Source organism: Cebus imitator, unplaced genomic scaffold (genome assembly GCF_001604975.1).
Source record: "Cebus imitator isolate Cc_AM_T3 unplaced genomic scaffold, Cebus_imitator-1.0 Scaffold180, whole genome shotgun sequence".
In the NCBI taxonomy this organism is placed as follows: domain Eukaryota; kingdom Metazoa; phylum Chordata; class Mammalia; order Primates; family Cebidae; genus Cebus; species Cebus imitator.
The window spans coordinates 2995729-3020024 of NW_016107495.1; the positions used below are offsets into that span (position 1 = coordinate 2995729).

At 48.2% G+C, this 24296-nt stretch overlaps 1 protein-coding gene across 1 annotated transcript in view; it reads right to left on the reverse strand.

Annotated features, from left to right (window-relative positions):
- Window positions 1–24296, reverse strand: part of ALK (ALK receptor tyrosine kinase) — a 755264-nt gene that overhangs the window by 91322 nt on the left and 639646 nt on the right. Inside the window, exons 10-11 of the mRNA XM_017545664.2 lie at window positions 8209–8303; window positions 7911–8039 (exon numbers count right to left, since the gene is read on the reverse strand). Of these exons, the coding sequence (XP_017401153.1) occupies window positions 7911–8039; window positions 8209–8303 (224 nt within the window). The remainder of the gene's footprint in view (window positions 1–7910; window positions 8040–8208; window positions 8304–24296) is intronic.

The window sequence follows — 24296 nt, forward strand, 5'->3', positions numbered from 1 at the left end:
CTCCACCTCCTGGGTTCAAGCGATTCTCCTGCCTCAGCCTCCCGAGTAGCTGGGATTACAGGCATGTGCCACCACACCCAGCTAATTTTTGTATTTTTAGTAGACACGGGGTTTCTCCATGTTGCTCAGGCTCATCTTGAACTCCCAAGTTCAGGCGATCCACCCGCCTTGGCCTCTCAAAGTGCTGGGATTACAGGCATAAGCCACCGAGCCTGGCCAACCTCCTCATCGTTTGTGTAAGCATCCAGCAGGGAGGGCACTGGCTGGGCCGAGTTCTGCCCTGTGTCATTTCTCTCCTCCCAGACCCCTTGATAGCTAAGGTAATTCCATCTCTTCTTTCTTTTCCTCTCGGTAGGGGAGGGGCAAGCTGGGAAGACCATCTTTTGTGATCAAGAGTTAGCATTTTAACCTTTTACTCCTAGATTCATTGTCCACCTCCAGGCCCGATGAATTAAAAATAATTTTTTTCTTTGCCAAAACCACTGAAGCTTTGCTGTAATGAGCAGAGAGCTGAATAAGCTCTGAGAAGATGCGGAGTTGTTTTACAGGCAGAAGCAGCAAGTCCAAGAGAGAATGATAAAAGAGTGGTCTTCCCACACAAGTACTTAATGCAGTTGCCCTGATGGAGGGGCCTTTGCGTTCTGCTAGTCTTCAATCTAAATGATCTTAATCAAGGCATGCTGAGCCCAGAGTTCCTGGATCATTTATTGTCTCCCACTTATGTAACCTTTCACTGAAACAAATGAGAAAAAACAACATGTGTTCTCAGGCCAGCCAGGAGAGAGAAAGGGAATGCTTCCTGTCTGCTGCTTAGAAGGGCAACAAGTATCGACTTTATGTTAAAGTATTTTGTCAGCAGCTTTGCCGTAATCCCAGCCCTCATCTAGCACTAGCCTGGAGGTTCAAGAGGCACCTTTGAGTCTGTCAGAGCTGGGTGGGTCTGTGCTATTTCTTCAGGGGGGCCCACGTTTGGGAAGTTCTGAAGTAATAGTGTTGATGCCTTTCTCACAGCACACATTTTGAAAATGATGGTCGGTTCAGAATAATTTGCAATGCCCCATTCAGGGCAGGGTGAAGTGGGGGCACCTGTCCTGGTTCTAGATGTGATGAGAATCAGAAGTCTCTCTTGTGCTGGAAGAACAGTGGCTTCACGCTGGGCTTATGCAGACGAAGCTCTGGGTGATCATTTCGCAAGAGAACACTTTGGCTCGTTCACAGCCTCAGACCCCCACGCCCCTGCATAGGGTTTGGCACAGAGTAGGCACCCAGTACATGCTTGTTAGATGGAACTATGTGAGTTGTTATTCCTTAGGCTTGGGATTCAGGGAAAGCAACGATGTTGTCTGCATTGGATGCTGTGTTGAATCTTCTCAATGGAAAGAGAACAGCCGATTTGGATGCAGCAAGAGCTTCTCTCCCTTATGCTAGTCAGCAATTGGGTAGTATTTAGAATTGTTCCTAACAGGTGTGGGCTTAGAGTGGGAAAGGCTTTGGAGTGAGCTGGCTTGACTTTGAACCCTGGATCTGCATTTGATTAGTAGGTCAAGTCACATAATCTTTCTGATCCTCTGTTTCCTCAATTCTAAAGTGATGAAGAAAATGATGGCAGGCCGGGTGCGGTGGCTTAAGCCTGTAATCCCAGCACTTTGGGAGGCTGAGGTGGGCGGATCACAAGGTCAGGAGTTTGAGACCAGCCTGACCAACATGGTGAAACCCCGTCTCTATTAAAAATACAAAAAATACAAAAAAAAAAAAAAGAAAGAAAAATTAGCCGGCATGGTGGTACATGCCTGCAATCCCAGCTACTTAGGAGGCTGAGGCAGGAGAATCGCTTGAACCTGGGAAGCAGAGGTTGCAGTGAGCCGAGATTATGCCACTGCACTCCAGCCTGGGCTACAGAGCGAGACTCCATCTAAAAAAAAGATGGCCCAGTTAGCTAGCTCCTTATGTGTCAGGCACCTCTCTAAGCCCTGGATACATATTAATGTATGTGACCCTTGCATCAAAGGTAAGCGATGTGAGCACTGATAATCTAAGCACCATTTTTTGATGCAAGGAAGCAAAGGCACAGACAGCAGAAGGGACTTGCTTAGTTAGAGTGAGCAGCACAGCAGGGATTTGGACACGGGTAGTCTGCGCTCTTAAAAACGATGCTATATTGCTTCCTCATAGTGACATCTCCCTCGAGGAGTTCATGAGAATCAAATGAAAGAGACACTGAATGTGCTTAGTGACTGTCACCCCATGGACAGATGGAGGGAGGTGGCTGACAAATGGTGGAACACACGCTGGGAAGCTCTGTTGCTGGTGGGTGCTCGGCCTTCAGCCTAGCCTCCAGTTCCACCCAGTTACCATCACCTGGTCCCTGGGGACATACTTTCTCGCCATTAAGCTGGCCCTGGTGTTTACTGTTGTCCACCTCTTGGGGATGCTGACTGGCTCTCCAGCGTGCAAAGCCTCTTCCACTGGAAGAAACTCATTAGCGTTGGTAATGGGATCATGAATCACAAATCAGTTCTTTGGCGCCTCTCTTCCTGGAGCTCAGCCTTGCTTTCTCAGGGGAAAGGGGCACACACCCAAATGAATAATGACATTCTAGTTGGGAGAGTGCTGAATGTGCTGCGATGACTGGGGTCCCAAGAGCCTTGTTCAGGCTGGTGCTTCCTGCGTCATCGCTAGTGAGCTTGCTATAAATAGGTGATAATCTAAAATTAGTAACATAAGCGCGATCACAGAACATGAGGTTAATCATCAGGGTAGCTGAGCAGGGAAATGGCCAGTGTCTGAAGGGGCTCCAAGGGTTGTAACCATGGTCCTATGCCTGCCACTCCTTAATGAACTGTCCCCCCTAGTTAAATGGGTGCTAATAGAAGTGCCTTCCAAGTGCACCAGTGAAGCCTGGGGTGCACGGAGGAATGCCAATTAGCTGTAATTATCAGCTTTCTTACATGTGCGTGGGAATACTGCCTGCCTGGGGCACCGTCTTGAATGTTAGTGAAGATGCAGATGTGCTCTGTTTAAACAGAAACTAACATAAGAAACCAGGTTGTTCAGAAAAGAGAGATCCCTCTGGAAGACCTATTCAATAATGGGATTCCTAAAAGATTTCTTTATCATGACTTTGACCTTCCAAATGTTACCTGGCCTAGAAAATTTCACATTCTGCGTGCTTTTTGAGAAACATGATCTTTTGCTTTTTATACAAGTTGTCTAACTTAGGGCAAGTTAGTTCACCTCTCTGGACTCATCTGTTAAAGGGAGATACCATGATAGCACCAAGAGCTCAGCACAGTCCTGGCACATGGCAGCGCTTGGTGAATTGCAGTTATGATTGATGTGTGAAGCGGGAACAACGCGACGCAAGGCCTTTGCTTCGAGCCAGGCTCCTCATCTGTAGGTTGGGCTGCAGTTCTGAGTCCCTAAATTTCTTTTGCTAATCAAACTTTCATTGAGGGATGGTTAAAAATGTGGATTTGGCCTTCTGCTCCCAGACATTCAGATTCCACAGGTTGGCAGGGGCCCAAGAATCTGCATTTTTAACAAGCAGCACATGCAGGCACCCCCGTTCCCATCAGGGGACCCAGATGCAGATGATTTGAGGCCACACTTGGAGAAACCGGGGCTGAGTCTAGTTCCCTGGCTGGCCAGCTCCCTGCTGCACTTGTGAGTCCTGGATTTTGTCCGTAATTGGGCATTTCTGGGGAAAGCTGTTAATGATATCATTAACACAAGTCTATGGGAGCTCCCTCCAGAGTGGGGGGTCCCTGGCTTCCTGCTCTGACTTTTTTCTGGATTTCTCACATCTTGGACCTCCCACCTTCAAAGGCTGGGATGCAATGAGGAGCTGTGGCTAAAGAGAGGGATGTGGCTTCCTTGCTGTCCCCAGCATGGGATTATCTGCAAGGCCAGCGAGGAAGAGGCCAGGATTTTTCGGAACTGGATTAGAATACATGATTGATTTAGGAACGGGGTGACTCTGAAGTGGGGTGTGCCACTACAGTAGGCTTGGTGGGACCTGAGGGGAACAAAGCCCCCCATTGAGCGGAAAGACAGGCTCTGAGGGCGGATGCTGGCCTGTGGAGCCTGCCTTCCAACCATGCCGTCATCACCAGAAGGGCGTACTTGGAGCATAATGGCTCTAGCTACAAATTCTATTAACTCTAATAGTTGTTCTGTGGTGAATGGATAATGCATTTAGCAGAAATAGACCCAATCAATTTATAGGAAGCACATAAAACTTTCTCATTGGAATTGGCATCTGTTCTTGAATCAGGATCGTGTGTGGAAATGGACAGTCTGTCGCCCTTCCTCACTTCTGGGCACGTTGGCAGTGCCATGGGTTAACTGGAGATATGGGCCAAATAAAGCTATAGCTCCCTGATGATATCACCCTTCAACCCTTGGAATCTTGGAGCTGGGAATGGGAAGGGACTTGGACATGGTCTACTTCTAACTTTGACTTTCAAAAAAATTGGTTTCTCTGCCCTTGTCTATGTTCACATTAGCCCCCCTCATCTGCTGAATTGCCCTGATGAGAGCCCTTCCGGCCCGAGGGGTGTTCCAGTGCTCTTCCCATGATTCTGTATATTTTTAATTGCTTTATCCCCCTTTGGCAAGAGATGTGTACTCAGAAAATGGCAGACCAACCTGTCACCAAATAGCTAGAGGCAAGGCTATGGTTTTCACGCTAGGGCTCCACAGTTAGGGCTGTGGAGCTGGGCTGGTTCTCCCATTAGCTGAGTTGCTTCTCTTAGACTCGCCCTATGCAGGCAGCATCTGAGCTCCAAGGAGAAGGATGGAGGGGAAGGGAGGTTGAGGCAGGGTCCTTGGGCCCTGGGGGGGCTGCTTATCCTCATTTGGGCTTTTTAGGGAAAGAGTGTGGTAGAGCCTGCCTGTTCATCCTCACTGCTAACATTCAGTACTGCCAGAGAGAGACAGTCACGGGAGGGGAGAAAGACAGAGAGAGAAAGAGAGAGAGAGAGAAGGAGGGAGTGGGGTGAGGGAGACAGAGAGAGAGAGACAGAGAGAGGAAGCTGGCTCTGCAGCCCTGTGATCACATTACTCCAGTCATTTGGTTAGTGTAATTGTATGTGCAAAGCTGACAAATGTAATTTCCCTCGACTTAATACTTTCACCATTTTCTTGTTCAGCCCCTTCATCTGATTAGCTAAAGTGACTCAGAGTCTTCCGAGAACACCGCATGAAGCACCTGGATAGGATTTTCTCGGCCTGGAAGCTTCAGTGGCTCAGCTCTGCCCCATGGGCCTGTAGGTGAAGAACCGCCCAGATCTAGGGAGCCAGGCCCCGTCCCTCATCAGAGGGGAGGGCTGCTGTGGGGAGTGAGGAATGTTTAGGGAAGTGCTGTCAGTAACTGTTTTCAAAGGGCCCCAAAGGGCCTTTGCGTTTCTAGGAGTTCTCCAACGCCTGCCTGGAGGAGAGCTGAAATGCCACCAGCCACCTTGTTCCAGCCCAGCAGAAACTGACAGCTTTGAACTTTGGAAAGAAAAATTGCATTATGTTGTCTCCTCGACTGTTTGTCAGAAGGTTGGGGGTGATTTGCTTACTGTGTGTGCAGGGCGTCTTGGCTGCAACTCTTCCTGCTCTTTTCCATTTTTAGTGTTTATCTCTGATTGGAGACTTCGATACCTAGAAGTAGCTTAGATGGGTGAAAGAATGTGGATTCCAGGTTGACTTCCTGGCTCCACTGCCCTCCAGCCATGGGCCCTTAACATTCTTCTAGTTTCCTCATCTCTGCAATGGTAAAAACAGCAACTATCCCTGGGTCAGCATGAGGGCAAGTTGTTGTGTGAAATAACCTAGCCCATGGGACCATGCTCAACGATCTCTCCATTCTTTTCCTTCTCCTTCCAGCCTATCCCTCTGTTCCTCTGCAGGGGGCCTCCCAGGTAGAAATCTGAGCTTTGCAGACATGCTCTGCCTCCTCATAGGCCACTCTCCTCCCATGGCCCAGAAGCTCCAGAACGGCGAGTATTGGCTCAGCCCTGTCCCTGTTGTAACCATGCACCGTGCTGGGCACGTGTCTGCTGGGTGACTAGTACTGAGCGGGTGTGGCCTTGGCCTCAGCCTCCATGAGTCTGCTTGGACCCATAGGCACTGCCTCAGCATTGCCCTGAGACTGGAGTTGAGGATGACAGGTCAGGTTTCTCAGCGGGAGGCTTGTGTTCCAGCTGCTGTCTTCTCTAGCCTTTAATTTTATTTAGAGGTGGTGGGGAGTCATCGCCACATTTGAGCCACTGGTAATTTCATCAGTCTGACTGGCCACCGGGCAGGCCCTTATCGATTAGCCTTTTAGGGACAGTGGGAGTTATGTGGCAATAAACTCAGGAGTCGAGCAGGCTGTTTCCTAAATGCTGGCTGCAGGGGGCTGGCTGCTGACACCTGAGATCCAAACTCAGGCATCCAGCCATCCACTGGTCGATAGACGTTTCTGGAGTCTGTGCTATGTAATCAGTGCTGTTGATTAGGCTGGGCAGGGGGCTGCAGCTCTGTTTACTTAGCACACTAAAAGGGGAAGTCTGGCTTTTTCTCTTAATTTATACATTTATAAATTTCCTGAATTTGTCACAGGGAGGTGGCAGTTGACCAAGAGCCAAGGAGTGAGTGGAGATGAATCACTGGGGCTGGGTGGCAGGGCATTGAATGGAGAAGTTCAAAGGCTGCCTCCAGCAGGTGAGACATTGTCATGAACTGAGAGTAGAGGAGGAAACCAGGGAGAGCTGCAATTGTGGGACAGGCTCCCCTCTGTGTGGAACTTGGGCCCTCCTCTCTGTGGGAACATGCAAAGGTCTTTTGTGATTCTAGTGAAAGGGGAAGGGAGGGATGACAGGAGAAGGAACTCACTTTCTCCTGGATTTGGCAGCTGGATTAGTTCAGGCAGGAATCAGGAAGGGTGAGGGTTAGCCCTGGGGTCGCTTTTCATGGGACAGAAAGGAAGGGACTCCTTCAAAGACAAAGCAACACTAACATCTAGTTCACACATTAAGAGCTGATGTGGCAAAGGCTTGAACCTCATTTCTTATACTTTGTACCAAAAAGGGATTTCACATTATAAGTTGAAATTAGAGATTTATCACTGATCTGTTATTATTTTGATAAAGACTTACCTTTTATAGGAAAAAGAGTGCGGGTAGATTGTGTGTTGTTTACTTGTTTCTCCAGGCTATACATAGCAGAAGAACCCTTCCAGGACAAGGTACCAATGCCTGCCTGGGAAAATCCCTTGGCTTGCTGGTGTGGGGCCAGGGCAGCCTTAGTTAGCTTCTGTGGGGCTAGGCTCACAGCCTCTGGTCTAATAGAAGACTGGCTGACAAGTTACACCTATGGTTTATAACCAGAGGCTGAAGAGTTTCTTCAGTGGCAAGGGGCCATGGGAAGTCTTGGCTTGGGGTATGCTCAATAGAACAGCTTTTGAGGGGATCTGAGCTCTGGGGGAACTGTGTTGAAGGGAGCTTTGGGGGCTTTACCCATGATGGGGTAGTCCACCTTTGTGCAACAGATAACCTTGGCCATGGGCCCAGCCCTCTTTATAAGAAGAAGGAATCTGACAGTAAGATTTGCTTTGTTCAGTAAGAGGAGAGTGAATTCAAGGCACTGAGTTGGGGAAAAAAATGCCAGCTTGGTTCTCCCCTTCGGGTGGGGCCTAGGTATTCCCTACGCATAGAGGAAGCTGCTCCTATGCACAACTTCCAGCGGTGTCCTTTGCTCAGGCAATATGAGAACCAGTCAGCTTCCTCTTGGACCCCATAGTCAGAGCGTAGGTGACGCTCCTTCTAAAGATTGACTGTTTCCTTCTTTCAGCACAGCTCCCCACCCCAGTCATGGCACCAGTCTTTCTTCTGCCTTTTGCAACAAGAAGTTACTGTGCTCACATTTGTGAGCTGAGCCCTTACCTGTAGGGTCAAAGATGGGGGTCTGTCTTGCTGAATTTTCCCCAGGTTTCAGTTCCTTGTTTGGGTTTCTCTCAAACAGGTTTCTTGATTTGGGTGCTGTCTTCTGTGGGATCTTGTCCTCTCCACTAACTGGAATAGAGGAGAATGGGCTGCGTTAGGTAAGAGTCGATTTCAGGCCGATAGTTGATTTCACACTGAGGGAGGTGGGAGAGACAGGCTTAGGCTGAGGAGGCCCTGACAGTGAGGCCATGGGCCATCGGGGCTAGGGGACAGGGTGTCGGGGTCAGAGTGAACTCACTGGTGAGGTAGCAGTCCAGGCTGATGGAGATATTGTCAAAAGCCACGATGGCTCTGGATCCTTGTCCCCACCATGCGACCATCTGCAGCCAGAACCTGTACACATCAAGAGGAATGTATGTGAGAAGCAAACTGGGGGGTCTTTCTTAGGATTCAGCATCCAGCAGGCAGGTGCTGACTACCTGGCTCAGAATGTGAGTTTGGAAAAGGCTTACCTAATCCCAGAGCAGTGGGAGAGAAGAACAGTCAACTCCCGCTTCCATAGCGCTCTATAATGTTAATGACCGACACACTGGTCCTTAAATCCAGCCCCGAGTTTGAGGCCTGGGACCAGGACTACCTGAAAATCTGAGCAGAAATCTTTTGCTTTCTGGGTGTGCGAGGTGCTTGGGAGTGGAGAAGAAATCTGACAGTAACAGCTTTGGTCAGCAAGTGGGGAGTGATTTCAAGACACTGAGTTGGGGGAAAAAAAATACCAGCTTGGGTCTCCTGTTTGGGTGAACTAAACAGGAGACATGTGTAGGTCTGACATTCAGCCAGTGGGGCTGAAGTCATTATTAAAATATGAAAATGCTTCCGTACCAGCCAATAAAGGACTGCGGTTCCACTAGTGCCCCTTGCTTGTCGCATCAGGTAACTGGCTCCTTCCCTGGTGCCCCCCGCCCTCTGAATTTCCCAATTCACCAGCATCCATAGGGTTTATCCATTGGACAGCCCAGCAGGGGTCTCATGCATCCCAGGTTTCATCCAGTGTCACTGGAGGTTGCCTGCCTGGTGGTTAAATGTTAAGCCACTTGACTATTACCCCTGGGAGTGTTTGTAACCAACACAGAGGAGTCATAAAAGTGTTAACAATAAACCCATTAAGATATTGTTTCTTTCCCCGCTCTTTCACATCCATGGACCGCCAGGTTCTTAGACTGTGGCCAGGGAAGGCCTTACAGTGACATCAAAGGAAAATACTTTGGCTTGTTTGTTTCCTGAGAAATCATCCCCCAGAAGGCTATCAGTCAACCAGCCTTTCCTACTGTAAAGTGAAGATTCCCTGAGAACCTTAAAAACCTTTCCCGCCCTCCAGAAAGTCAGTCCAGAATGACCTGCAGAACAGAGTGTGGTCTCTGGCATGGATATGAAAACACCAAGAGAAGGAAGCCATGCCCACCAACTGGTGACTGGGTACACCTCACATGGTACAGCCATACAATGGGACGCCAGTCTACAGTACAGAATGGACCGGCAGACACGCTATAAAACGGGTGGACCTCAAACACACTATGCTAAGTTAAAGAAGTCAGACAGTAGGTGAAAGACCTCATGTTGAATGATTCTGTTGATAGACAATGTCTAGAAAAGGTCACTCTGTGGAGCTGGAAAGCTGGTTCGTGGTTGCCTGGTGCTGCGAGTGGGCGCAGGATTGATTGCAGACTGGCACATGGGCTTTTTTGGGGGATGAAAATGTTCAGAAACGGGAGTGTGGGGCTCTCTCCACAACTCTGTAAGTTTGTTGGAAGTCATGGACTTGTACACTTACAGTGGGTGAATTTTATGATATATAAATTATAGCTTGATAAAGCTGTTAGAAAAAAAGGAGAGAGAGAGGAAGAAAGAGGGAAGCCAGGCCACAGGCACTGGCACAGAGAGTGGCAAGAGCAGGAAACCGGAGCGGGGTGGGCACTGGTGATGTGGAGAGAACTGGACTTGCGGGGCACAAGGACAAGAAACGGGGTGTCAGCAGCGGGAGGAAAGACATGGAGGAGGCGGTGTGGAGAGAAGGGCATTTGCTCACGGGGTCTGCAGTGAGGCAGCAACGCTTTAGCCAGTAAGTCGACTACAGCAGGGGCTGGAAGGCCCGTTCCGCCTGAGAGCAGATGACCGCTGATCAACATGCAGAAGGCTAAGTGCTGGCTTGGTTATTCCTGGCCAGAGAACAGTTACTGTTTCCGTGGAGCAAAGCCTTAAATTCCAAAACTTTTATCTGAATAATTGTGATTGATTATTCTTAACTGAACTACTCCATACATTTATCTGTGCCTTTTTTTTTTTTTTTTTTTTTTTTTGAGACAGAGTCTCACACTGTTGCCCAGGCTGTAGTGCAGTGGCACGATCTCTGCTCACTGCAATCTCTGCCTCCTGGATTCAAGCAATTCTCCTGCCTCAGCCTCCTGAGTAGCTGCAATGACAGGTGTGCACCACCAGGCCCCGCTAATTTTTTTTGTATTTTTAGTAGAGATGGGGTTTCACTGTGTTGGCCAGGACGGTCTCGATCTCCTGACCTTGTGATCCACCTGCCTCGGCCTCCCAAATGCTGGGATTACAGGCATGAGCCACCGCGCCCGGCCTTATCTGTGCTTATAACCCTCTCGTGAGAGCTGGTCATTCAGAAACAATCCTTTCTGTCTGAAAGTCACAATTATAGGACCCAAATCTGGTTTGATTCTAAAGAATAAATGCCCAAATCTGTTGTAACTGCAGCCAACACCGCTGGCCTTTCAGGTCATATTCCCCATATTCTCCATGCTACCCTCAGTCAGGATAGGGTGGGCTGGTGGTTGGGTGTAGAAGGAGGAGTGCCTGGTGGAGAAACTTCACATCCTGTTCTGGGAGGCTTGGGCACGCCAGATGAGTGTGCAAGAGGGGATGGACAGCACAAGGACCCTCAGCCCCTGCCACCCTGGCACTGGGGTGTATGCCTCTGAGAGGCATCTCTCATTCCAGCCTTGATACACACCTATTTTTGTGTCCTGTACAGCTATTGCATATAGGTCTATGGGGCATTCTAAGAGAAATCAGACATGAATGCTGCATTCAGGTCACTTAACTGTCCAGCGTGAAGATGGAGTGTGTGTACCTTGCTGTGGAATAACGTAGAAGGAGGTGAATGCTTCATGAGGGTGCAGATACAGCACCATGGGAGCTCAGAGGAAGTGAGAATTACACCAGGGCAGGGAGATCAGGAGGGCTTCATGGAGGAGGTAGTATTTAAGTCGGTTTTGAATGCAGGGAAGGGCTTGAGGATGTGGGTGTGGGAGTGCAGTGCAGAGAGGAGAAGATATCTGGAGCAGAGGAACTGGTGTGAGGGCAAGGAGGTTCTGCCATTATTTCAGGGAAGATGGAGAGCCATGGCCGGTTTCTAAAAGGACAGTGGCGAGATCAAAGACCTCTTAGAGTATAATTGTGATGGCACTAGTAAACAGGATGGGGACCAGGAGAGGAGGCACAGAGGCAGGGGGGATTGTGTGAGAGGCATCTCCGCACTCCTTCATCAAGTTTCTCCATGAATCTTGGCAAGGTTATAGCCACGATTTCCCTGGGGTCCTCACATGGGAAACAGTCCAAAGATGAGTTTCTGGCTTGAGCCTGTGTAACCCAGACAAAGCCCAGGCCTGGGATCTCAACTGGAAAACCAGGGCCCTAATACTGCTGTCTTGTTAAAGCCGGTGCAACTCTTAGGAAAATGCTGCTCCAGGTAGCAAGAGAACAGGTACTTAGAGTGACAGAGAGGGCGGACAGAAGGACTCAGGTTCCCTGTGGAAGCATCAGGAGGGCACAGCTGCCTGGCTTGCCTGCACATCACGGGGTAAGGCCCCTCCACAGGCCACATTTCTCCACCAGGTCATCATCTCCCAACCTGCCATTCACAGGACCAGGGGGCAAGCCAGGCCCCGATTTCAATGCTGAGCTCTATGAGGGGTGTACCTTCCAGAAGGCCAGAGGGGCCTGAGTGAGGAAATGACTTGTGTGTGCCTGTGGAGCCCAGGGAGAGGGGGACAGAATTGTGGCTGTCCTCTAAATGGGTGCTCCCAGGGAAGCCGCACATTCCCCTACCCCTCTCTCTGCCTTCCTTCCTTATTACTAAAAGATTAGATCTGCGAAGTCTTTCACAACCACTGGGCCTCTTAGCATGGATGGGATGATGCCGGCTGAGGCTGGAATGGTTTCTAAATAGAAGAGTTTCTAAAGTGCTCTGCGCGGCGACAGCAGTGGCAGCTGCTGCTCCAAAGAGTTTGATTGACACTGGGAATTGCACATATTTTGAGTCAGGAACACTCACAACCATCAGGAAGACTCAATAAGATGGCAACATGGGACCAGGCAGCGCTGCCTCTGTCCACCCATGGGCCAACCCACACGTGGGTGCCTCTGTCCACCCATGGGCCAACCCTCCCCCATGGCTCCAGCCCCCAGAGGCTGCAGGGAAGGGACAGTGGGACAAAGGTGGGACAAAGGAGAGCCGTTGAAGGATGGGTGGGAGGTGGGGCAGAAGCAAAGGTCATCTGGGAATGGGGGCTGGGGGTGGTAGGTGGTGGGTAGTCGGTGGGGAGAGCAGCCCCAACCTAGGAGACTCTTTTCAGTGGATGTGCTGGCCCAGAGGCAGAGTGGGCATCGGGACCACCAGATTTAGGCTTCCCTACTTCCGAAGGTGCCTGGTTGTGTGTCTTTACCCGACAGGTGAAGAAGCGGTTGCTCCTGGCCCCGCTCACCCTCTCCTTGTTGGAGATGGGACAGGCTTCCTCAGGGATCTCACAGTCTCTTGGTTCCACCCACTCCTTCCTGTGAGTCCCCCAAAGTACAGCTATCATGTCACCCTCCAGTCAGCCATGGCTTCAGGTCTGGAGTTCTACCACTTACCAGGCGGGCCACTTTGGGATTGAGGGAAAGTTCTGGCATGTAGCAGGTGGACCACCAGGGGACTGAGGGAAGGGTCTGGTATGTACCAGGTGGACTATCATGGGACCGAGGGAAAATTCTATAACATACCAGGTAGACCTGACACTTAGGTGAGACCTGACACACTCTGGGACTGAGAGAAAATTCTAGGATGTCCCAAGTGGTCCATTCTGGGACTGCAGGAAAGTTCTAGAATGTACTATGTAGACCATTCTAGGACCGAGGGAAGGTTCCATTATGTACCAGGAAGACCACTGTGGGACTGAGGGAAGGTTCTAGCATGTACCAGGTGGTCCATTCTGGGACTGAGGGGAAGTTCTGGTTGTAGACCACTCTGGAACTATGGGAAAGTTCTAATATGCACCAGGCAGACCACTCTGGGACTGAGGAAAGGTTCTGGCGTGTACCAGGTGAGCCACCTTGGGTTTGGCTGAAAGAAAGCAAGGACCCTGACACATCACTGCCAAGACTGCAAAGGCCAGGTCGTCCAAGTGAAGAACATATAGTTGCTCCTCTGCCCCACTTTGAAGCCTCAGCTCTGGATGGGGAAGGGAGGCTGGGTTTCCCAAGACAGAAGAGCCTTCCCCTTCCTCTCTGTGGGCAGCATGGTCAAGAAGAAGGGAAGTGTTAGCTCTTTGGGGTTCCTTCCGCTCTTTCACCAATCTGTGTTACCTGAGAACGTGGCAGGGGAGCCTCTTCTTTCCCTGTGCTTAGCAGCAGAGACTTTGCTCCTGACCCTTCATAGTTCATACCTGCTCAGCTCTTTCTGTTTCTTCAAAGAAGACACTTTTGATTGCATGGGTTGTTGTTGCTTTTTCTTTTCTTTTTTTTTTCCAGCCGATGGAGTTTGGAACTTGTTATTAAAACAGACTTGGCTAGAGATCTTGGTTGGAGGCTGTCTTTGTATAAAGAATGCATTCGCCCTGAGTCTTTCAGCTCTACAGAGACACCTCTTGAAAACAGGCTCAGGAGGGATCTGGGAGGTGGCCATCTGGGCAGTGGGCCAAGTCTGGAAGGGTAGCTTGGAACTGGGCGCCTCGGAGACTCACTGGGCAGATCTCTGCCTGAGAAATGCCGATGCTGCTCACGTACAGCTCAGAAAATGCACCATCTCGTTCAGGCAACAGACTGTTAATGGACAGTGAATATAATGCCTTATTTGCCACCCTGCCAGCCTTAGGGATTGACAAAGCTAATTAAGTTCACTTAATGATTTTAAGTAGCTGACAGAAAGGTTTGTGTCTGAATACGGATGGAGGGAATGGCAACGCTTTGGAGCGGGAGAGCAGGATGGAGTGGCTGGACTGGGTAGGAGGCATTTGCCGGCTGGGCACCCTGTCTCAGATTTCTCCCTTGGCCGTTTAGTGGACTCAGAGAAGGAAGTGTTCTGCATCCCTTTTTGCTGCTGGGGCTTGTCTGGGCCCTGGCTGCTTAGGATAGAAATGGCAGCTACTGCGCAGGAAAAACACTTCCTCCAATTTCTCACCGTGGAGTTGATTTGCTCGGCAAATGTCTTCTAGAACGGGCTGTCACAAAGCTTAGGTCGCAGTATGCATATCTATTAGAATAATATACTTGAAGAAAAAGCCCTGCCACATTCCTCCTTTTATCTGTGTAATGGACTTCCGTACTAATGTAAAGCTGGGGGCCTATGGATTGCTTTGGATCCCTGGGACCATCCCTGGCCATGTCAAACCCAATCATGGCTGCGAATGTGTGTCTTGGCTTTTTGAGTCTTTAACTTCTGCACAGTAAACTGGAGATGAACTGGACATTCAAGGCCAGACTCAGGAGTTGGGAGCATACCCCTTCTGGCTCCATCCCACTCTCAGAGGTAATTTACCACCTCCTGCCTTGGTTTCCCCTCTAGGCATAATGACACCAGCAGCGTGAGTAAAAGTCAACACAGAGCTTCCAGGGCTTCCAAGGGCCAGAGATCTTTCACAATGAGTCTGGCTTGGTGAGGGAGCCCTTCTGGAAATAAGAGAGAAAATGAATTTTCAGCCAGGCTGAGCAAGCGTAGAGAACCACTTAGACCCGTCCACATTCTGAGTTCAAGGCTTCCAGGCATTCTGTGCTCACTCTCAGGGGCTGAACCTAAAGGCTCTTGGCTCCTTCCTGTGCTCTGGTGTGTCACCAATTGGAAGGGACTGCGGCAAGGATGTTCCCCCACACCAGATGGAGGCCCATCTCTGGCAAGTTCCTGTTTTGCTTTCATTCTCGAAATCTGTGTGGTATATGTTGAGCTCTCTGGGCCCTGGGCTTTGAAGGGGAAAGACATTGCTTCCTGGATCCGTGGCCCAACAGGGGAGGTGCCTGTGCACAAAAATACTTGATCCGTAGTCAAGTGTCAAGCACTCTGGGAAGGAGTCAGGTGCCTCTTGGACCCCTGCCATTCTTTTGACTTGTGTGGTCACATATGGGGACAGCAGATGCAGGATGAGAACTCAGGCCTCTAGCTTCCCGGGGTACTTTTCCCATCGTCTCTTGCAGAACTATCCAACTTCTTGTCTTGAATCTCATTTAATCTCATATGTACTCCATACCATCAGAAACATATAGCAAGCTCCTTGGGACGACTAGGGGCAAGAGGGCTGTCTGGAGCTAGAAAGGCCCTGCATCCATCCTTCTTGGAGGGATAGGGATGTCCACTCCCCGTTTTTTGGAACACACAAACATTTCCTCCATTCTCTGTTGCTGTGTTGGCTTGCAGGTTGGGGAGCTGACATGTTGGCAGCACTGCCAATGGTGAGAACACCCAGAAAAAGGGTGGATTGTAACCTCTCTTCTCGTCTGACCAAAAACATCTTTATGAGAGTAAATTGGCAGTCTTTTCTGCTTGGTGAGGACTAGTTTCAAAAAGTAGAGTGGAGTGAAGCCTGGGCTGTATAGTTGGTGGGGTCCTGGGCAAGTTGCCAAAACTTTTAAGGTGTCATCTTGGTTTTTCAAAGAAGCTACGTCACATTTTCTTTTCCACAACTGAACACTTTTTTAAGCATGAGATGCTAATTTATTGCTCCTGTTTTATATTACATGTTTACTAGTAACATGTGCTTCCTCAGGCAGTATCACAAATGACATATCTCCTCCTCTTTCTTTGAGCAGAGATTATTTGAGCATGTACTATGAGTCAGACACTTGTGCCTGCAGGTAGGAGTGCAGAGATGTGTAAGACATGGGTCTTGTTGCTGAGGATTTCAGACAGTGATGTAACTCACACGATTTACTGAGCAGGGAATTGCTGAAGTCTGTTTTAGTTCTGCCCCCTATAGAGCTAGCAGCTACTCAAGCTGGAGAAACACTGCATCTGGGCAATGAGAGAGAAGTCAAGAAAGACTTCAAAGAATGAAAAGTCTTGGGGAAGAGTAGAGCTATGGGCAGAACTCTCACTAGGCAGTGCGGTGTGCTGGTGGGAGACATGTGGAAGGTGTGGGTGGGATGCCAGTCAGGCAGCTGGAGAGGCAGGTGTGGGACCCAGGTGGACATAAAGATATTTGAGTCATCTGCATAGAGGTAAGAGTGGAAGTTGTGAGCACTGATGAGGCTCCTGGTGCAGGAGTGGGGGCAGCATGGATAGAACTGGATTCTTTGCTTCAAATATTGGAAGCTCAATTATCCCCTAAATTGCAGACTTTATGCTTAGGGAGAGAAGGGGCTGAGAACACAGGGCTACATTTTCAGAGACATTAAGAATTATGAAAAACATATGCATCTGTAGACTTGTAAGCCAAGCTGTGGATGTTACCAAGAAAATCTTGAGTAGATTCGAACATCCTGTTATTTTGAAGAGGTTCACTTAGTGCCATTTTGAGCAACTGCCTTTTAAACCAAGCTCATGGGCCGGATCTGTCTCACTGCTTTGCACTCTTGATTGTGGAAACTTAGCAATCAAAAGCAACAGCTTGTCCCAAACGTCACAGTAAATCAGTGTTAGAAATAAGATTTAAAGCTCAGAATTGCTAATCTACTCCTTGCTCCAATGATCTGGGATATTTTCTGAGAAAGAAACAGGGCCAGATCCTTCCAGAGTTATGAATGTTTGATTTGTATATATCGATGCCTGGTTGCACATTGCATGCTGGGCCACCAGTCGCATCTCTTCTCCTCTTGTTGAAGGGCTGAGGCTGCTCATGTACAGTTTGGAAAATGCACAATTTTGTTCAGGCAACAGGCTGTCGATGGACAGTGAATATATTGCCCTATTTGCCACCCTGCCAGCCTTAGGGATTGACAAATCTAATTAAGTTCACTTAATAATTTCAAGTAGTCCCTGTCTACTTAAGTTTGCCCAAGGCTGTCCTGAGGCAATGATGCCATTTGGAAGGCAGCAGAGGAAGGAGGCCCTTCTCCCACTTCTTTCTTCATCCTTTCTGAGCTTCACACTGAGGCTCCAATCACTTCCCATTGGGCTCCTCGCAAGACCTTCCAATATCCCCCATGCTCTAAGCTTCCCATCCTCCAGCCTATCTCTGTGCTCAGTGGCTCTTTCGTTTTTTTTTGAGACAGAGTCTAGCTCTGTCACCCAGGCTGGGGTGCAGTGGTGCCATCTTGGCTCACTGCAACTTCCGCTTTCTGGGTTTAATTCTTGTGCCTCAGCCTCCAGAGTAGCTGGGATTACAGACGTGCACCACCATGCCCAGCTAATTTTTTGTATTTTTAGTAGAGATGGGGTTTCACTATGTTGGCCAGGCTGGTCTTGAACTCCTGGTCTCAAGTGATCTGCCCACATTGGCCTCCCAAAGTGCTGGGTTTACAGGTGTGAGACATGGTGCCTGAACCTCAGTGGCTCTTTTTTTTTTTTTTTTTGAGATGGAGTCTCTTTCTATTGCCCAGGCTGGAGTGCAGTGGTGCAATTTCAGCTCCCTGCAACCTCTGCCTCCTGGGTTCAAGTGATTCTCTTGCCTCAGCCTCCTAAGTATCTGGAATTACATGCACACCCCACCATGTCCAGCTAATTTTGGTATTTTTAGTAAAGATGGGGTTTCACCATGTTGGCCAGGCTGGTCTCGAACTCCTGACCTCAAGTTATCTGCCCACCTCGGCCTCCCAAAGTGCTGGGATTACAGGCATGACCCACCGTGCCTAACCCTCAGTGGCTCTTTATTATCTGTATCCCTAAGTCCAAAACACTGGCCTAATACTCACACCCACTCTCTCCCAAAAAGATTGCTCAGGATTCTCTGACACAATCTGGTTGGCTGTTCTTGAACCCACAGAAAACATTTCTGCATCTCCAACCCTCTGCTTTCCCTAAAGGCCTTCTCTGGAATGTCTTGTCCCTTTTCCATTTCTCTAAGACCCCACGGGCCGGCTTGTTAAAAGCCCATTTTCTCCTTGATGGTTCCTCTGACTGCTCTTGTATCTGGATGTCCTCGCACCTGTTGAACCCTTTCACGATCCGTCGGAAACTGCATGGTGCCTGTGTGCTACTGTTTGCATGTGCGGGTCCTATGATCTGGCAAGAGCTGATCAAGCATCCCTTTCCATCCTCTGTGCTTGATGGAAGCTTAATGTATGTTGGCCGACCATGTGTCAGCCAATGACACTTCTCCAGTTGCTTCTTGATTCCCTGTCTTGCCCACAAGAGACCTGGATCTGCCATTATATGCCAGTGGCTTCCAAATGTGGTTATACATGAAAGTCAACTGGTAAACTTTAAAAAAATACAGATTCCTGGTCCCAATATGTCATCTATGAATCAGACTCTTTTTGTATGGGATCTGGGCTCTGAAAGAAAAAAAGTTTTCCAGGTGATCGTAATGTTTATCCAAGTTTGGAAACCACTGTTCTACACTGCCCTGCTAGTTTTATGCCTTTTTAAAAGTACTTTCTCCTGTTTATTTATTTATTTTTTTGTTTTTAGAAAGGAAAATTTCAGGGAGGGAAATTCTGAGGTGGTTTCTGCCAGAAACTAAGATTTTGCTGTATCATAAAAAATTTGGGGATGAAACATTCATACCTCAGAATAGAACCTGGAATTGATTTCAGCCTTGAATTATGAGGCTTTGTGGAGAAGAAGCATGATCAGTGCCCAGTGTAGCTAAATGAGGAAGAGACATTCTCAAGTGACACTCTGATAGATGCCCAGACATGAGAGCTATATTCATTGGCTTATTTTGTGACACATTATCTCATTTTTTTTTTTTTTTCAAATCTAACTCACTTCTTTTATTTGGGCACACAGCTAGACTACATTCCCCAGCATCCTTTGCAGTAGATGTGGCCATGTGACATTTTTTACATTATAAAATGTTTCCTTAATGAAAAAACTTTGAGAAACATGGTTCATGGCAGAAGCTAAGAAACTCATCCACAGAACACTGCTTGTGTACACCATACATTTCATACTTTCTCCAAGTCACATTTAATGTTATCAGTTTTGAGCTACTAAATTCAGAGGAGTCTTATTTCTCACTGCTTGAGTTTTTAAGAAATATGACTAAAGAACATTGTAAAGCATTAATATTTACAATAGCAAAAAAGGAGCTCATAATAAAATACATTTTGGCCATGTTTCAAAGAATACTTAACAGGTCAACATCAATCTGTGTTACTGTTGGCCTTGTGTCTTACATACAATAGATGCCTAACATCTAATGACCAAGACCTTCAACTGAATTATGTAACCATTTCCTTCGATTCTTACATGTGCCAATTTTAGACAGAAACCTTAGATGAAGATACAGAAACCACAATATGACATTACAAGTGGTGTGGTAATTCTAACCTTGCAAAAAAACTCAATGACTGAAAATTTTAAGTACAAAGCATAAAAACCAGTTCAAATGAGGCGAACAAAAAGTCAGTAAGGAAATTTGAAGAGAGCAGATGGGAAGGGAGGCAATGGGAGGGGAGCAGAAGTGATGATTCATAAAAACCTTCCTGTTTAAGGTTTCCCAAGCTCTTTGCCTATTGACTGGCTGAATGAAAAGGATTCCAAGGTCAGAGAAAAGGATGGGCCTTTCCTCTGGACTTGGAATCCTTTCCATTCAGGGAAGGAGAAGGGTGGAAGGGGCCTGAATCCCTGAATGATCAGGTGGAAGGCCTCCCACCAACAAGCACGCTCATTTTTTATTTCATATGAGCAGGAGACACATTCCTTTTGTGTACAGCCCCAGGAGTGGAGATGTAATGTTACTTCAGGTAGTGTCACCTCCACTCACTTACGTGTGGCATGTGCCTAGGTACTCAGCTATGTTCAATGCACCTGGCCTTGTAGGGTTGATGACTAATGCACTCATGGGGGTGGGAGGGATGGGTGAACTTGGCCCTTGGTTGGCTGCAGGAATCTGCAGTATTCTTCCTTCACAGCTATAGCGTCCCCCCACAGCACACTCCTGCACTATTCCAGGACTAGGGACATATCTGAGTAAGGCAGGGGGCATAAAAGACTCTGGCCCAGGGCTCTGGGATGCAGATGCAGCTTTCTTGTGCTAACGTGCTATTTACACAGGCTTCAGGCTCACTGACTGGGTTTCTGTCATGTTCTGGAGGCCTGGGGCCTCATTTTGTCCCAGTTTTTCACCTGGGTCCTGGCCACACACCCATATCCCTCTCTGGATGGCCGATCTGGCACCCCAGTTCCACCAAGGCTGTGCCTGGCCTGCTCCTACAGGTCAGAGTCCTTTCTCTGGCTCTTAACTGCATGGCTGGGCTCTGCAGGTACAGGCTGACCTCCTCATGGCTGACAGGGTCTTCAGGTGGCCCGGGCCTAGACGCCATCGCACAGTGTTTTCATATCAGCTGATGTGTGATAACACCTGCTGCCTGTTGTCACTGATATTCATGGAAAAAATTTCTTGACCATGACAGCATGGTGTTTGAAAAAGTGAGCTAGAAAATTGTGGCTTGAACCGGGTGTGGTGGCTCATGCCTGTAATCCCAGCACTTTGGGAGGCCGAGGCATGCTGATCCCTTGAAGTCAGGAGTTTAAGACCAACCTGGCCAACATGATGAAACCTTGTCTCTACTAAAAAATACAAGAATAAGCCAGGTGTGGTGGTAGGTGCCTGTAATCTGACTACTAGGGAGGCTAAGGCAGGGGAATCACTTGAACCTGGGAGGTGATGGTTGCAGTGAGCTGAGATGATGCCACTGCACCCCAGCCTGGGCAACTCGCTCTCCAGAAAACAAAACAAAACAAAACAAACAAACAAACAAACAAACAAAAAAACAGAGAGAGAGAAAGAAAGAAAAAGAAAGTTGTGTTTTGAATCCTGACTTTCTGCTTCCTAGCTGTGTGCTGCCGGACAGATTATTTAACTACTCTGAGCCACAGTTTCTCTTTGATAAACATTAAAATCTGACTTATGATGATGAAGATAAATGAGCACATTTGGTTCAATGATGTTTGGTTCAATGAGGATGCCATCCCTCTTCTCCTGTCCTCAGTCATCATGTCCCCAAGAGGCATAAGTCATGGGCTCCAGGTGGGACCCCAGCCCTGCCAAAGTCCCTTCAGCCGTGCAGGCTGCTGATGAAGCCAGGGACTCTGTTTCCACCTCCCTTATCATGAAGGAAAGGAGAATAAATCCTGGTGTGCACTTGAAGTGTTTGAGCTCCTTGGGGGAAGACTTGATGGGTTAAGTCAACGTAATTTACCCTGCATGGCTTATAATTGCCCCTGAGACCACCATTTTCTCCCAGTTCAAAGAACTGACTCAGCCTAATGCCAATTAACATGTCAATATCCCCAGCCTCTGCAGCTCCAGGAAGGGACACTTGTGCTGCCATAACAGGTCACGAGTGGAGAGCACCTTTGGTTTTCTCCACCCACTGTGTGGAAGAATTGGTTTTGCCTGGGTGTGTGTGTGTATATATGTGTGTGTGTAAACACACACACATACATACACACACACACACACACACACACACACATATATGGCATCAGGACAACTCAACTCCCCCCAGGACGGGGAGGTGAGACATTCCTCTTGCTTCTGCCCCATTTCCAACTTTGCAGCCTGCAGGGCTACTCTGGGGTAAGTTCCTGGCATGTGTCTACTGAGATTGAATGAGCAAATGCACATCCATTGGGGATAGTCATTGCTCTCTGCTTCTGTTGTGAGAATGCCTAGCAGAGGGAGGACCCAACACTGGCAATCAGATAGGTGCCCGCTGGGAAGCAAGGAGCCCCAAATCACATGTCTATGATGTTCGTGGCATCACAGAAAGATGCTACACAAAGGGAGAGTGTTGTTATTGACAGCATCCCATATAAAATGAGAATTCTGTAGGTGATAAAAATGGAATAGAAAAAAAAATCTTGGCTCTGTGGAGTTTCTGGTCGAAACTCCATAAAGACATAACTTTCAGTTTAATCCACCTCATTTGAAAGATGCATTTGTGAAACACACCACTTGTCGTTTAGGACAAAGGATGCAAAGGGAACAGGGCATCTAAATATCTCCAGAGGGAACATTTTTTCTTGTTAGACTATGTATACAGTGTATGGCTAAAAGCCTTTATAAGTGCTGAGGAATAAGTAAAGCTGGGCTTTACTGGGCTCCCGCTGCTGCAGCTCCCTGGACTCCTGTTCTGTGATGCCATGGTCTCATCTTTCTGCCAGCCTCCCTAATTAGATGGAGATTGAGAGCTGGGGCTGTATTGCTTGTCTGGGTGTGCCCATCATCTGGCACCCAATACTGCAGCAAATGTTGGGTGACATAATGCCTTGGGGGATTTTGGAGGTTTGTACATTTCATGCTTGAAAATCTTCACAGGATGGTGTCTGGTGAAGTGGAAAGAGGGGAGGAAGGACCTCCACAGAGGGACCTCTACGTTTAATGGCAAGTTCTTGAACCCCTCTGGGCCTCCGTCTTTTCGGCTGAAAATAGGGAATGACATCTACCCTAGCTGCTCAAATGTGGGCCTGAGTGAGCGCCTCGTGTTGTGAAGGAGCCAAGAACCCTGGAAGGGGGCACACAGTTGCTGTGGATGGGGAGATGTGGACAGAGTGAGGAGGTGCAGGAGCTGCTGGGACTGTCAACCAGCTTGTCCAGCAGAGGGGCAGCTGGTGAGTGACATCTGCTCTTCCTTATAGGCATCTCTATTTCCTGGGGCAGAGGTAGAGGCAGAGCAGTTACAGATGAAAATGCTCCAAGGAAAGGCAGACAGGCAGGAGGGCAAGTGCAGATGCGGGGGCCACCCCTGGGCCATGTGCTCCTAAGGATGAAGCACGGCTCTGCTTAGCACAGTGCACCAACTTTGTGGCTGGGGTCTCCTTTTGATCCTTATGGCAGTGAACTTTATTCTTAATGAAAGGATGATTTGTTAAATGTAAAGTGTAACTAAAAGTTATTTTTATGCCTTCATTAGTCTTGGTACATGAATAGATTTGCAAATTAAAAATGCTTATCATAGCCTGTGCTCCAGTGTTGGGGAGGGAGCACATTGGCTTGGGGATAGTCAAAGGCATGCCAGAGTGGAAGGCACCCAGGGAGGGCACACAATGGCCTGGAAGGATAAGGGGAGACTCCAGCTATGAGCCTGAGAGGAGACAAGGCAGGTAGGGAGGGCCTGGTCTTCAGGAGGAGGTGGTGGTGGAAATAGCTATGATGAATTTCAGGAGCTGGTTGAAGCAAAGGGAAAGCGGTAAACTAATGTGAAACAAATATGAGATGTGGCCTAAAAATAACTGAGAACCTAAATATTTTGTTAATAACATTGGCTATGGACCAGGTGGGACAGCTCCTGCCTGTTACTCCAGCAATTTGGGAGGCCCATGAAGGAGGATCACTTAAGGCCAAAAGTTCAAGATCAGCCTACGCAACACAGCAAAACCCTGTCTCTAAAAAATTAGCTTGGCATGGTGGTGCATGCCTGTAGTTCTATCTACTGGGGAGGCTGTGGCAGGAGGAGGATTGTTTGAGCTCAAGAGTTTGAGGTTGCAGTGAGCTGTGATCATTTCACTGCACTGGGTGACAGAGTAAGACCTTGTCTCTAAAAATTAAATTAAAAAATTAAAAACCAATAGTAATAGCTACCGTTTTTCAAGTTTCTGCTACATGCCGAGCCCCATGCATCCTTTCCTCAGGCAGTACGTAGGAGGCAGACTAGCCTAAGGGTTAAGGGAAAATTATTTAACCTCCAGAACCCTCAGATTTCTCATATTAAAAAAGGGATTAATGATAGTATCTACCCCAAGGGGTTGTTTTAAGGACGAAATTAGATAATGCATGTTAAGTACTTGTTACATGACTGGCAGGCAGTAAGTACTCAGCAACTGCTAGCTCTAATCATCATTTATAACTCTTGAATGGCTTTATCAGAACGCTGTGATTCAATTTACACAAATGTGACTTAAACAGAACTTTTTTAAGGGGCGTGTCTAGACCTGCAAACTGAGGCTTACCGGAAATCTCTGGATTTCCACTCACTGAAATCTACTACTTCTCTACACTGATAAGAATAAGTAATGAA